Below are 12193 nucleotides of genomic sequence, written 5' to 3' on the forward strand. Positions count from 1 at the left end.
TTTCGCTCGCACTGTCGCACAAGATCGGATCCCCGGCCTGTTCGGAGCATGTGAGAATGTGAGATCGATTAATCAGGTCAAGCTTTACGTTCCGCGGCGCAGTACGTTCAATGACGACGTTTCTTCAAGGAAAACACGTCCGTGGAGCCGTTTCTTACGCCCAACGCATTTCCAAACGATGATTACACGCCTAAGGATGATGATTACGTGATTACGTCTGAGCTACGGAAACGTGTAGTACTACTACTAGCCGTTTGGTGCTCCCGAAATACCAACAGCAATGACAACGATCCTGTCAAAATCAACCGAGACTCTTAGGTGGGTGACGTCGATGCGCCACCCGCCGAATGTAGAAAATTGTATTACTGTACCAGATTGTGTAGACTATGAGCAGGATCCCAGCCCACCAACCCTAAGCTGATTTAGAAAGCAAACCATCGGGATTATAGAATTATATCACGTCAACGTCACCCTAACGGTCGTAATGCGAGGAATTAAGATTCTTTCGTGGAAACTAATGGCAGACCTGATGTGCAAATCCGTATCATCATTCATTCCCCTAGAATTACACTGCACTTTAAGTCTATTTCAATTCTGAACTACCGTGCTTTTGAACATTCGTTAAGGGAAAAAAAACGATTGGGATCATCAAAAGGTTTGAAGTGGCACCTATGCAAAAATGGCAGAAAGTCAGACGGGAACTACTGATCCACCCAACATAATAATTATGCAGAATATTAACGGTAAAACTTTTTTTTATATGGTAAGAGGCGATATACAAAGGATGAACAAGAGACAAGTTTTCGTATTTATTTCTTGCAAGCTATTTCTCTCTAGTACTGTAGTATGCATGGTTCCTCCGGTCCTTGTCTTTATTTCCGCATCTTGCAACCTAGTTTGGCCTTAATAGAAATTAAAAATTTCCTATTCCTACTCACCTACCTCTCTAATCAACCCACTCGGTCTTTTAGAATATAAAAAGTAACTCGATAAAGTTTCTAGGGAAGAAGACTATCAAGTTTAGGTATTACCAAAAGCAAAATTCTAGAGCGTACGAGACACCATGTAGTCCTCGAATCCAATCTCCGTTCTTGGGTGATACAATTCAAGCTTCAGTCGGTTGCAAATGTGTTCTTTTGAGTGTAACCTGTCCAACTTCCAACACCCGCTCGAAACCAACACATCCACCAAGTCTCCAAACCAATCAGGATACGAGTACTCATGGGTTAATTTCGAAAATTATATATCACGTAAGAAATTGTGGATGTACAACTTTACTACTTCCTCCATTTCATAATTCTTGTCGAAATATTACATGTATCTACACACATTTTAGGAATAGATACATTCACTTTTGGTCAAATTTGAGACAAGAATTATGGAACGGAGAGAGTACATTGCTCCTCTTTTAGGCGAACTCTACTACATTGCTTCGATATATCACTGCAGTACTATGTTATGGCCCTGGCCTATGGCTGGCCCTGCAAATCGCCTGCATGTACAGTCATCCGTCTTGTTTTCCTTCTCCAAGGTGAGTCTTCCAGTGTGGACCTGCACCATATAACATCTTAGACTCAGATTTCCCTCAGGTTGAAAACAGATAAGAACTCATAACGGTTGTTTAGTGGACTAATTCCTTATCAAACTATCTGTAGGTGCAATTCAATTATGGTTCAGAATGTTAGCTCAGAAGTCATGTTCTCTCACCACGAAAGGTTTATACTCGGACAAGATTACCAAACTAGTATTCTCGGACAGAATGATGTAAAAACTAAACAAGTATCTGCTTTCAAACAGCATGGGTCCCTCAACGCACTATCCATGACAACACTTAACAAAAATGGCAATAGTCACATTCCAGGTCATGAATCGGAGCCAGCAAGTTATCTACTTTTCTATTGCAAATGCACTGTCAGTTAACTACTGTACTATTTCATTCGTTCTAGCATCAACGTCATCATCAACATGCGTGAATACAACAATATTGGGCGCAGATTGTGACATCATTTGACAAAGATGGGGCTGAAGTTCTATGATGGCACGATATTAACCGTTTTCTTGAGCAATGTGAATAAACTTACCCCAGGTAAACTTGCATGGACAAATTAGCTTTCCTCCTCGTCAGTTTGATCTTTCCTTGACTCCTTCACTGGATGTGGAAATTTCCCTTTAACAAAATTAATTATAATGTGAGAGTAGAGCAAAACAGGAAATCGCAGTCTAACAATCAAGTATTGGATACTCATGTATTAGGGAAAGTGAAACGGGAACATATACAATATAATGTAGATGCACATGAACAACACACACACGCACGCACGAGGGCACGCAAGTGCAATCTGCCACACCCTAGCAAAAGCCTATAAGTTATAACTATCAAGGTGATCTGCAGAACAAAGAACTTAATGATCTAAAGAACCAGCTATCCGTTGTTTTGACGGAGCAAACCAATCAAGATGAGCATATAGGTTTTAACACCACAAGATTACAATCTTCTCGGTGAAACATCAAGTGCATCTATCTAAACTCACCAACACTGGATATCCAATGCAACCAGACAACCATCAGTCCAGAATCTCATTAAAAGTTAAAATCGTGGTCAGTATTCAACACACCCCAAGCCTGATACACCAAATCATATATGACACAATAGAACTGCAACCATTTTGGGACACAGGCGAGCAACAGCACACGATACAAGACCAGCTATATACCTTACGTAACAGTATTTTTTAGTGAGAGCATCAAACAATCCCACACACCCATATTTACCAAAAGAGTGAACGACAAATCTTAAGTTAGTGAACATCTGACATAGACCAACCAGTTTTTTTTATGCCACTATACGTGTGATGTTTCACGTAGGATGGTCGTACAACATATCACATGACAAACCCACATCAGAAAGCTCTCGCCTAAGCGGAGAAGAAGTCAGCTCCCACAAAGTCCAAAAGTCCAAAAGCCCAAGCCGGCTAGGATATCCTTCTGTCCGACTGTCCCTCCAGTCAACCTCCTGGCCACTACTGCATGACATCTCATGCTCTCAAACATAATGCGACATATGCTAATTGTCTACTGATCACTATTTATGCTAATGCAATCTGTAATGCGAATTATAGAAGTAAACGACAGCTTCACAAAAGTTTCAGTTTTCCCCCTAATATTTATGTGCAGGAATCCAGAACATCAGCACAGATTACAGTGTCATGATAGATCCAACCTTTTTACACTGCTCGAGTTTGAATTTAAATGGATTATTTTTCTTTAACCATAAATCGAAATTGTTCCAGTATTTAATTTTGGACTAGGGATATGTTGATCCGCCTGTTAGAAACTAGCAAATGCATATGGTAAATAACCTAAAACTGCATAAAAGTACAGTCAGCTACAAAAAACGTCATGCCCTGCAAATAAAACAAACGAGTACTGATCATAAACAAAACAATTGCAGAAAAACAATAACTATCACTATGCAATCGTACTTTCTTTTGTTAACGTGTTTACAATCACACTATAACCATGCAACTGAAATTTATGAACCAACAAAAGAAGAACAAGAGGACAGGATGGGCAGAAAGAATGAATGGAACCACACAAATGATATGTCAGTTGTTTTCTGTATCCACAAACTATGCCATCCACTACGGAATGATCCTGATAATTTTCTACACCTATCAAAACAACTTATCATCACTGAGTTGCATCAGGTAGCATATCTACCATACTTTTACACGATAGAACATGGAAAATCAACACAGTATGACATAATTTTATTTAGCCTCAACTAAAGCATCCAGTATGTATCAAATGAATTCAACAGGGTTTGCATCACATATACCAAGGCTAACGATATGTATTATACTATTATGTAACATAGTTAACTGGGAGCTTGGGATTGATTTCACATGTGAAAGAATCAAAATTCTAATAGCATGTAATGAAGCACAAGATCATGATGATCATCCCTGATTGATGATTGCAATAGATCAAGTTTCCAGCAAGAGGATAGATCGTGTTAAGACATTGTTCTATGTGTTTCAATGTTTGGGCCATAAGCCTTGCAAATTCGGCCATTTCTTTTGGATATTAGAGGTAGATGCGCCATTACCTCGGGACTTGAGTGAATTCCCAAATCGCGAAGACAAATAAACCGTCTCAGCTCCAAACGTACGCGCCCAATCATTTCATAACCGCGACAAAATGCCAACTTAATCTAGCAACAAAACTTTCAGCTCGGGACAGGTCTTAATCGACCTCACCTTCCACGAAATAGGCCGCCGACGGCCACCCCTGCAAGGTGGTGAAGCACATGGCCTCCTCTTCCGTGAAGGCGGCCGCGCCCACTGCGCCCTTGGCGGTGTATACGACCTGGCCGACAAGATCGGACACCCCAAGCGGCCGCCGCATCTGCGGCACCCAGTACGACCCCCCCGGCGCGAAGGGCAGCCAGTCAGGAGCCGCCCGCCGGACGATCACCCCGTGGATGGCGGCATTCAGGCGCCCCATCCCCATCGGCTCCTCGGTGGAGTCGCCCGCGACGCCGGAGGAGGAAGAGGGGGACTCCTCGGACAGGTCGATCTCGATGAACTCCACCTTCGCAGAGAACGCGCGGACAGGGCGCAGGGATGAGCGCGGAGCTGCCGGGCGCGCTAGGGTTAGGGTTCGCGCGATGAGGCGAGCCATGGTCAAGATGGATTTGGGTAGCTCGGCTAATGGAATTATGGAACGCGTCGATACGGGGAATCGCGAGATGGAGAGGAGACCTCAGAGACGCACCCTTCCACGTGTCTTTGGAACGAAGGTAAAACAGTTTTGTCTTATGAGAAAAAAAAATCGTCCTCCGTATGAAAGTTAATTATGAATTGACTTTTAGAACCACTCAAATCCTTTTTTTGATGGACTTGCATTAAATAAAGGAATGAAAAAAGAGTGAGATTGCAAAAAAAGAAAAAGAGAGAGCGCCCGCTACACGGCCATTGTCGCATAATTTTAAGATTTGCATCGTCAATAAAAAAACTCCAACTAAGCTTTTTTGGACGAAAGTATAGCACTAAGATGAGTTTTAGGAGGCAAACACATATTTTGTGAGTCTGTAGACTTAAGTACTCATTTGCTTCGATTTTATAGACCAATTATATATTTCCTCCGTCCAAAAAAAGATGTCTCAAATTTGTTTAAATTTGGATGTACATCCATATTTTGAAAATTTTGCGACATCCTTTTTAGGAACGGGGGGAGTATTTCATTTCACTCTTTAGTTCTTTGCCTCTCATGTCTGCTTTGTACTCCCTCTGATTCTAAATTCTTGACTCAAATTTGTCTAAATATGGATGTATCTATTCTTAAAAAACGTCTAGATACATGTAATATTTCGACAACAATTTAAAATCAAAGGGAGTAATAAGTACAATCACATGAAGAAAATTTGTTACGAGACCTCAGTTTTGTCCATGATTTCTCGACGGGGGATTATGAAAGTGCTAGGATCAAATACTTCTGAGCCAATGAGAAGTCAACCTATAACTTGTCCGGCCTGCTACGGCGCACCTCCTGGGCCGCAGCTGCATTGCACGTCAAAATAATCCGGACAAGCTTCATTGCACATCATGTCTTGTCTTTTTTTTTTGAGACATCAGCATCAACACGATTTACGAACTGTAGACAAGACATGAAGCCGCTCCCTCAAAAAAACAACAAGACATGAAGCCGCCAGCCGCCCATCGACCCATGGATATATCAACATTGAAGTGGATATTCCCTAAAAAAAAACATTGAAGTGGATATGGTATGGATATGGATTATAGTGGTTATAGATTATACTCCTGGGCCTAACTTACACACATGACACTTTGCTAAAAGGTACAGGCCGGAATTTAAGTCAGAAATCCAGCAAAAGTATTAAGAGAACGTGCATAAGCATTGCTGGAACTTAAATAAAAGATCCACCCGGCAAAAAATCCTTGGATGAAATGTCGAACAGATGCTTCTCTTTCCTTCCTGGGGTAACTTCTAGTAAGCGAGATTCTTGCTCCCTACACAAAAGAATTAAATTAAATTGATGAAGGATAGCTGGTCAGGTAATATCAAGTTTCGTTTTGCAGTGTCAGGTCACATCCTTTGAGTGGAGAAAATAGTCACCTGAGAACGGACAAACGGGCTCAGGTGTTGCAGTCCTGTCCATCTTCACAAAGTGGGTCGTTACTCCACAGCAGTATAAGAACAATCGCTTGTAGCCTTCACGACAAGGCGCTTCCTCCTGTTCATGTTCACAAAGACAAAGAGGCTAACTTGAGAATCGTAACACTGATGTACATTTTTCTAGAACAATGCATTCATGGCTTGACAATACAAAATGCAAGATGTCTATCTCCCCTTTCGTTAATAGGAAAAAAATCATGTGTGTCCCAGCTGACTAACTAGTAGAAGAACATTTTATCACAGCTGACTAATTCCTTACCCAATATAAAGAACATTTTTATGTTAGTATTCCAAGATTCCTTACCCAAAAAAAGCGGCAGTTTTTAGTCGCCTCGTGCAAGATTTGCAACAGAAGAGGAGGAGGGTCTCTAATTCGATGAAGTAAAATTAGGAAACACCACTCGTAACCCTGGGGCCTCCATGTATGAACCACACAAACCAATCATGAAACAACCAATCGCTGGATGTTCACCGACCTGAACGCGCTTGAGGTCTTCGCCGTACATGAGGTGGAGAAATCTGTCCTTCCCGCGGCTCCCGGCGGCGCGGAGCGCGTCGCTCATCCGAGCCCTGATCGAGGCACCCAGAGCAGCCATCGCAGCCCTACACCCATCAATCCCAATCAGCGTACGGTTCGGTTCGACAAACTGCGGAAACAGGGGGAGTGCGGATGTATACCGCTGGGACGAAAGCCTTGGAGCTAGATACGGCGGCGGCGGTGGTCGGAGAGAGCAGGGCGGAAGACAGCGCGATGTCAATGCCAGTCTTATTAATTTTAGGGGATGGCAGTCTTTCCCTCTGATTTCAGCTGGTCCAAGCCCATCAGAAATAGTACGAGCCGGTTCGGGAGTCGAGTCGGAGTCAGGGGCGAACCAGCCGGGAGAAACCCCGACACCTGATAAGAGGAACCGACAAGAGAACGAACGCACAATCCCTGTCAAAAGAAAAAAGAAAGAGAGAACGCACAAGCGAACACCGAGTCCTTTTTTCTGTTTGTTTGGCTCGAAACTCGACAGTTGATGATGGCCACGGCGGCAGTTCGATTCGCAGCGAGGAGGCTTGCTGACCAGCAACCGCCGGCGATTTAGCTCTTTTATCTCTTTTGACCCACATGTAGGTGTTCGCAACCAAGACCATGTTGTTACAGTATCTGCTTCTCCTTAACAACGGCATATTTAGCTGGGCGTTACCTGGGCTCTTGCGTGCCAATCCCAAGTAGCGGAGAATTGAAGACTCAAGAACAATTGTTTCCCGGCATCACTTATACAATTAGTCTTTCTATGAATGACATTTATTCTAATTCGACCATCTTTGTCAAATCCCATGGATGCGGTTTTTCTTCGCGGAACAGGGCCTGCGGAGTCGGAGAAGGACGTTCAATCGCTCTTCGTGCCATGCATGTGTATGAACGCTTGATTGGACCTCCTCCTTCGGAGATGTGTATCACACCGTATTTCTGTACCTAGTAAGAGAATCAGGGCTTTCTGAAGCAGATGCAAAGCAGACATGCCTGCATTTTGGCTTTTCAAACTGTTATTATATCTTCTCAGGAAATGCAGACACAGGAGCCCCAAGGCAATTCATATGCTCCTTGCTAATCTTGATCAATGTCTTGTTTGTCAAAACTCCAAGAAGCAGGCACCGATCGGGGAACCTTCACCAGGAAATGCATCGCGTGTGCATGGTATGGATACAGAGCTGATGATCAGCAACCGAAGAACATGTTAGCCATTTTGGATGATGTGGTTTAATGGTCAGTGAAAATGAAATACAAACACGCATGACAACTTGAGTTTCCCGAGCACTTTACCTGCATTTGTGACCTTCAGTCGGTTCAATGAGCGCCAGATGGTGCTATTGTAACTCAAATCTAGTGATGATACTTCTGTCCTTTGATTATTGTCCATGCCCTGTAAAATGATATGACACCTAATGAATAATTGATATCGTAGTAAGCAACAAGCATTTAGTGATACAGATTGATACGCATGACTCTCCACCAAGAAATGCCGTGTTACATGATCTTACCTGTCTTACTCCATCTGGTGTGCAGGTTATACATGTTATATCACTGGAATAGAGTCGCTCCACTTGATATTACTAAAGCATGTTTAAATTGAGAAATGGCATTACCGGTGCCGCATTACAGAACCTCGATCATCGCTCACCTGTATAGTTGCTCCATTAGAACTATTAAAGCGACTTGGTGATTCAAAACCAGTGATGATAGCCTAATTGTTGCATCCGCCCGTTCTCTTACTTGTACCCCAAGACCATATGGCCCACCAATACAAAATGTGAGCCTTGACGATCCCTAAAGCATTTGTAGGGAAAAAAAAGAACACATTAACAATAGGTATGTCCTCACAAGAAATTTCCTGCAATTTGAACTTCAAAACCAAGTGGTTATAGAGGAGGTGAACGAAAGTGCAGAGCATACTGTGTTGCCAGCATCTCCAATCAGATCAGCTATCTGCTCAGATATGACATCCTTCCCGTTTTCATCCAGCACAACAACCTAATCATGCACACTAACATCACATAAAAAAGAATGCTATTTATAGATCTAAACCAAGAGAGTGAGCTATTAATCAGGTAAGATATGAAGGTGCTGTAACATACAAAATCTTCAGCCTTGAGTTGCTGCATCATAGCCGTGTCTTCTGCCTCGATTTGCACCTTGACATCACTGAAAGAAAAACATGAGAGGCCAGAACCAACAATCAACTTTATATAGAACAAATGATATTTTATTATACATGTCACAACAGCAGGATAACAACTTCAAATTTTCCGATGATGCGTCGTAGACTTACCAGTTCAAAGCCAGTCTACCCACAACATAACCACAACATAAATATTCTCAAACAGATGTGATAGCGTTCATATAGGAGGTATCACACATCAATGCCATACCTTGTAAGTTTTGGGTTGGACTTGATAAGGGTGTCCTCAACTCCGCAGTAGTAACTGAGCTTCTCCTTATATTCTTCGACAAGAAGTTGTGTCCCTTGAGACCTTTTCTTGCCAACTGTTAGCACACGGATAGGCATTGTTCTCTGCAAACATGGACCAACAGAATCAAAATCTATAAACCTGATCAAACACATTAACTTAGCAAATATCTCGGCTAGACGATATGACCCAGATGGAAGACAAAGTTCACAACTATACATTGTGGGTTTAAGATTAGATGAACTACAGATTTCAGAATACTTATATCTCTGATTTCTGCAAGCATTTCCATTTATGCTTGCCTTGTTCGCTTAAATTCTACTCCGAAGGTAAGCCTACTACGAAACAGTCAGAAGTGTTTCCATGAGTCCAGGTAACAACGGAGAAAAAAAGAATCTGTACCATTCCTTGAGGAAAAATGAGACAATAACAGTAACGAGAGGTTATCTGAGCTCCTTACCACAGATTGCCCCGAGTATTTGGATCTCCTGCCTCGAGCAGCTGAAGAACAATTTGAGAACATCAGAAAATAAATACCACATCAGAGGGGGGCAAATACCAAAAAATGGTAAGAATCAAGGACAGGTAGACTCGAGAAGCAACAAGATGAGAAATGGAAAGGTGCACTGACACAAGAGTGGAGGAGGGATTTGAGTTTGTACCGAGAGGAGGAGGAGCAGAAGGACGCGCGGGCGCACCACTGTTCTTGCTTGGGGAACGGTAGAGCGCACAGCGGCAGCTCCATGGCAGGACTTCCATTGGGAAGGAGAGACGGACGGGTGGAAGCGGGCGACTGCCAACTGGTGGGCAGCAGCTGCACGCCGGCGTTCTGTTGGGAACAAGAACTGAAGAAGGAGAAGACCCAATCCACGAAGACGTGTTTCTGTTTTGAAAACGTATTTGCGGTGTCTCGAGCCTCCACTACACATCTACGCTCCTGCACGATGAAAGCTTACAGATACGTGCAGCTGTTACTGCAAACGACTTACTAGTAGAAAATTCAGATATAAATACGTGCAGCCGTTGCTGCAAGCCAACTTCTACCTTCTCTATTTTTATTTTTAGGTAAAGGCATAAGAGGTATCCTCCAGGCTGGAGTAGCAAAAGATTCAACAGGGGAGGACAAATTGGTTCAATCAGATGGATGTATTCATGCATAGAGAAAATTTCAAACAGAACACTATCCAAATACATCCAAGTACGACGACATCAGTGTGAATACTACAAGAGCTTACTGCAGAAAACCCCATCTTCACAAAACCAAAACTTACTCTTGTACTAGTAGAAAATATATGCAATTTACTCGTACTACAAACAAGTTTGATCACTACGACGAGGATATCTGCTTCAGGTTGAAATATCCGGAGAACTGCTGGTGGATTTGACCTCTGAATTTATAGCTGAATGCAGTTATTGTACAGATGACCATTTCATTGATATCCCTTGCAGTCAAAAGCATATGCAGATATAGTGATGGTATCTGGTATGGTAAGATACGTGTCTCCAGGCTGCGGGGTCCTTCTATCCTTGTCTCAAGAAGACGAAGAGCGAGCCTCTAGATCCTTTTCCTAGCCTGATCTTCTCGTCCACATAGGTGATTTCCAGCTTGACTTCGCTCTCTCCACCATACTGAAACCCCAAGGAGCCTACCTTCAGTTCTGGAGGCTCAAATATGACCTGAATCCACTTACTGTCCAATACATTCAGCTTGCCTGAACGACAAAACACGGAATAAAATTCATGACATCAAGTTACAAAATCACTGGCATCAGCCCAACCAAAAACAGACATAAGCACAATCTTATATCTTTTCCGTTGAAACTATGTCGGGCTCACGACCTCAGAGTCTCAATGTAACGAGTGAATGGCCAATATGAATTTACCTTTCAAAGATACCGAGCCGTCGAGACCAAAGATGGAAAATGTCACTTTGTTCCTGACGATGTCCGGGGCTTCCACCACCTGAACCATGTCATCGGTTTTGAAGACTAGCCTACCGAGAGGAGTCCGGTAAATCCCCCCAGGGGATGTCGGCACCGAGCAATAAACAACCTCCCACTCTGGTCAGGCGCATCACAACACAAGGAACTGAATCAGGATGGCATGAAGCATGAACTGAGATACACATAACACCACATCCCGAATGCGCTATACGAATTGATGCAAGTTTCACATGTCGGCATGTTTTGTTCATAAACGGTATCCGAGACCACATTCTAAACCGGATGCTGTTCCGCTATTCTATTTATTTTTTAATTAACAACCAGCCACATCGATTGGACTTTTTTTTTTTGAGCCTAGGACTTTTTTTAAACTTAGAACAACCGGTTTCGACGGGTATTATGAAAAGAACACTCCTACATGCTGGATGTTTTCCTTTTACAGTATGAAACGCCGCAAGCCCGCAATACCAGATGAGAGATAGGAGTAGGACTATGGTTTGGTAGTTAGTTTGGTTGGCGAACCAGGGAGGGTTTCAGTGGTTCACCTCCGAATATAAGGGGGGACTTGACGGGCTCATCGATGCAGTACTTCCCCAGCTGCAGCGCGGCGTCGGCGACCTCCTGATGGCCCTCTTCCGGCAGCAGCACTCCCCGGTCAGTTCCCTTCACCTATTGGCATCCACATTAACAAGCTAGTACAAGTCTAGAAATCGAAGCTTCTTGTGAGAAATAAAAACTAATGGCGGCTAAATTTAGTGCAGAACACCAACGCTGCGAAGCTGGGAGTGGGACAAGGAGCTAATTCAGGGGATTGATGATGTCTGAGGCATCACCTTGGAGAGGATGGAGTCGACGAGCTCCGGCGGCGCCCGGAGACCGGGCGCTGCCGCGAGGGAGCATCGAACGGAGGAGGGTATGCGCCGGCGGTGTGGACGGTGGAGAGCGGCCAGTGAAGGAGGTGCGGAGGAGAGGATGCGGATGCAAGAGGGCGCTGCAGAAGCCGCCATTTCCCTCTGCCGTATTGTGTGGCGAGGCGCTAGCCGGGCATTTCTCCTACTTTAACCTTCTTCTTTTTTTCTCTGAAAACAGTTTCCCTG

General features: G+C 43.5%; 3 protein-coding genes across 4 annotated transcripts; all 3 read right to left on the reverse strand.

The window, feature by feature from the left end:
- Positions 1 to 1219: 1219 nt before the first annotated feature.
- On the reverse strand, positions 1220 to 4782 carry LOC100826622. The gene is made up of 3 exons (XM_003580455.4): positions 4260 to 4782; positions 2082 to 2167; positions 1220 to 1551 (listed from the first exon to the last, which is right to left on the reverse strand). The coding sequence occupies exons 1-2, from the start codon at positions 4681 to 4683 to the stop codon at positions 2106 to 2108; spliced, it is 486 nt and encodes a 161-aa protein (XP_003580503.1). The 5' UTR covers positions 4684 to 4782; the 3' UTR covers positions 1220 to 1551; positions 2082 to 2105.
- A 984-nt stretch (positions 4783 to 5766) lies between these two features.
- On the reverse strand, positions 5767 to 10134 carry LOC100826310 (putative RNA methyltransferase At5g10620). 2 transcript variants are annotated; one of them, XM_003580454.3, is made up of 11 exons: positions 9816 to 10134; positions 9614 to 9654; positions 9115 to 9257; positions 8821 to 8887; positions 8639 to 8716; positions 8367 to 8512; positions 8009 to 8108; positions 6877 to 7896; positions 6675 to 6801; positions 6139 to 6256; positions 5767 to 6032 (listed from the first exon to the last, which is right to left on the reverse strand). In XM_003580454.3, exons 1-7 carry the CDS (start codon positions 9910 to 9912, stop codon positions 8069 to 8071), a joined length of 612 nt encoding a protein of 203 aa, XP_003580502.1. In that variant the 5' UTR covers positions 9913 to 10134; the 3' UTR covers positions 5767 to 6032; positions 6139 to 6256; positions 6675 to 6801; positions 6877 to 7896; positions 8009 to 8068. The 2 variants fall into 2 exon arrangements, with proteins under 2 accessions (XP_003580502.1, XP_024311448.1); XM_024455680.1 differs by having other exon boundaries at positions 8227 to 8512.
- Positions 10135 to 10280: 146 nt separating this feature from the next.
- On the reverse strand, positions 10281 to 12149 carry LOC100826936 (probable plastid-lipid-associated protein 8, chloroplastic). Its single transcript, XM_003580456.4, has 4 exons — positions 11930 to 12149; positions 11642 to 11765; positions 11037 to 11213; positions 10281 to 10865 (listed from the first exon to the last, which is right to left on the reverse strand). The coding sequence occupies exons 1-4, from the start codon at positions 12101 to 12103 to the stop codon at positions 10675 to 10677; spliced, it is 666 nt and encodes a 221-aa protein (XP_003580504.1). The 5' UTR covers positions 12104 to 12149; the 3' UTR covers positions 10281 to 10674.
- Positions 12150 to 12193: the final 44 nt, after the last annotated feature.

This window comes from Brachypodium distachyon, chromosome 5 (genome assembly GCF_000005505.3).
Source record: "Brachypodium distachyon strain Bd21 chromosome 5, Brachypodium_distachyon_v3.0, whole genome shotgun sequence".
In the NCBI taxonomy this organism is placed as follows: Eukaryota; Viridiplantae; Streptophyta; class Magnoliopsida; order Poales; family Poaceae; genus Brachypodium; species Brachypodium distachyon.

What these genes read in the sequence shown, in the direction of transcription:
- LOC100826310 (XM_003580454.3), bottom strand. Translation starts at nt 9,912, where the DNA reads ATGGAAGTCCTGCCATGGAGCTGCCGCTGTGCGCTCTACCGTTCCCCA. An exon ending in TTCTGCTCCTCCTCCTCTCG is followed by an intron (nt 9,655 to 9,815) that starts GTACAAACTCAA and finishes ATTGTTCTTCAG; the next exon opens with CTGCTCGAGGCAGGAGATCC. An exon ending in AATACTCGGGGCAATCTGTG is followed by an intron (nt 9,258 to 9,613) that starts GTAAGGAGCTCA and finishes CCATGTTTGCAG; the next exon opens with AGAACAATGCCTATCCGTGT.
- LOC100826936 (XM_003580456.4), bottom strand. Translation starts at nt 12,103, where the DNA reads ATGGCGGCTTCTGCAGCGCCCTCTTGCATCCGCATCCTCTCCTCCGCA. An exon ending in TCGACTCCATCCTCTCCAAG is followed by an intron (nt 11,766 to 11,929) that starts GTGATGCCTCAG and finishes GGATGCCAATAG; the next exon opens with GTGAAGGGAACTGACCGGGG. An exon ending in GTCCCCCCTTATATTCGGAG is followed by an intron (nt 11,214 to 11,641) that starts GTGAACCACTGA and finishes GCGCCTGACCAG; the next exon opens with AGTGGGAGGTTGTTTATTGC.
- LOC100826622 (XM_003580455.4), bottom strand. Translation starts at nt 4,683, where the DNA reads ATGGCTCGCCTCATCGCGCGAACCCTAACCCTAGCGCGCCCGGCAGCT. An exon ending in GGCGGCCTATTTCGTGGAAG is followed by an intron (nt 2,168 to 4,259) that starts GTGAGGTCGATT and finishes ATTTTGTTAAAG; the next exon opens with GGAAATTTCCACATCCAGTG.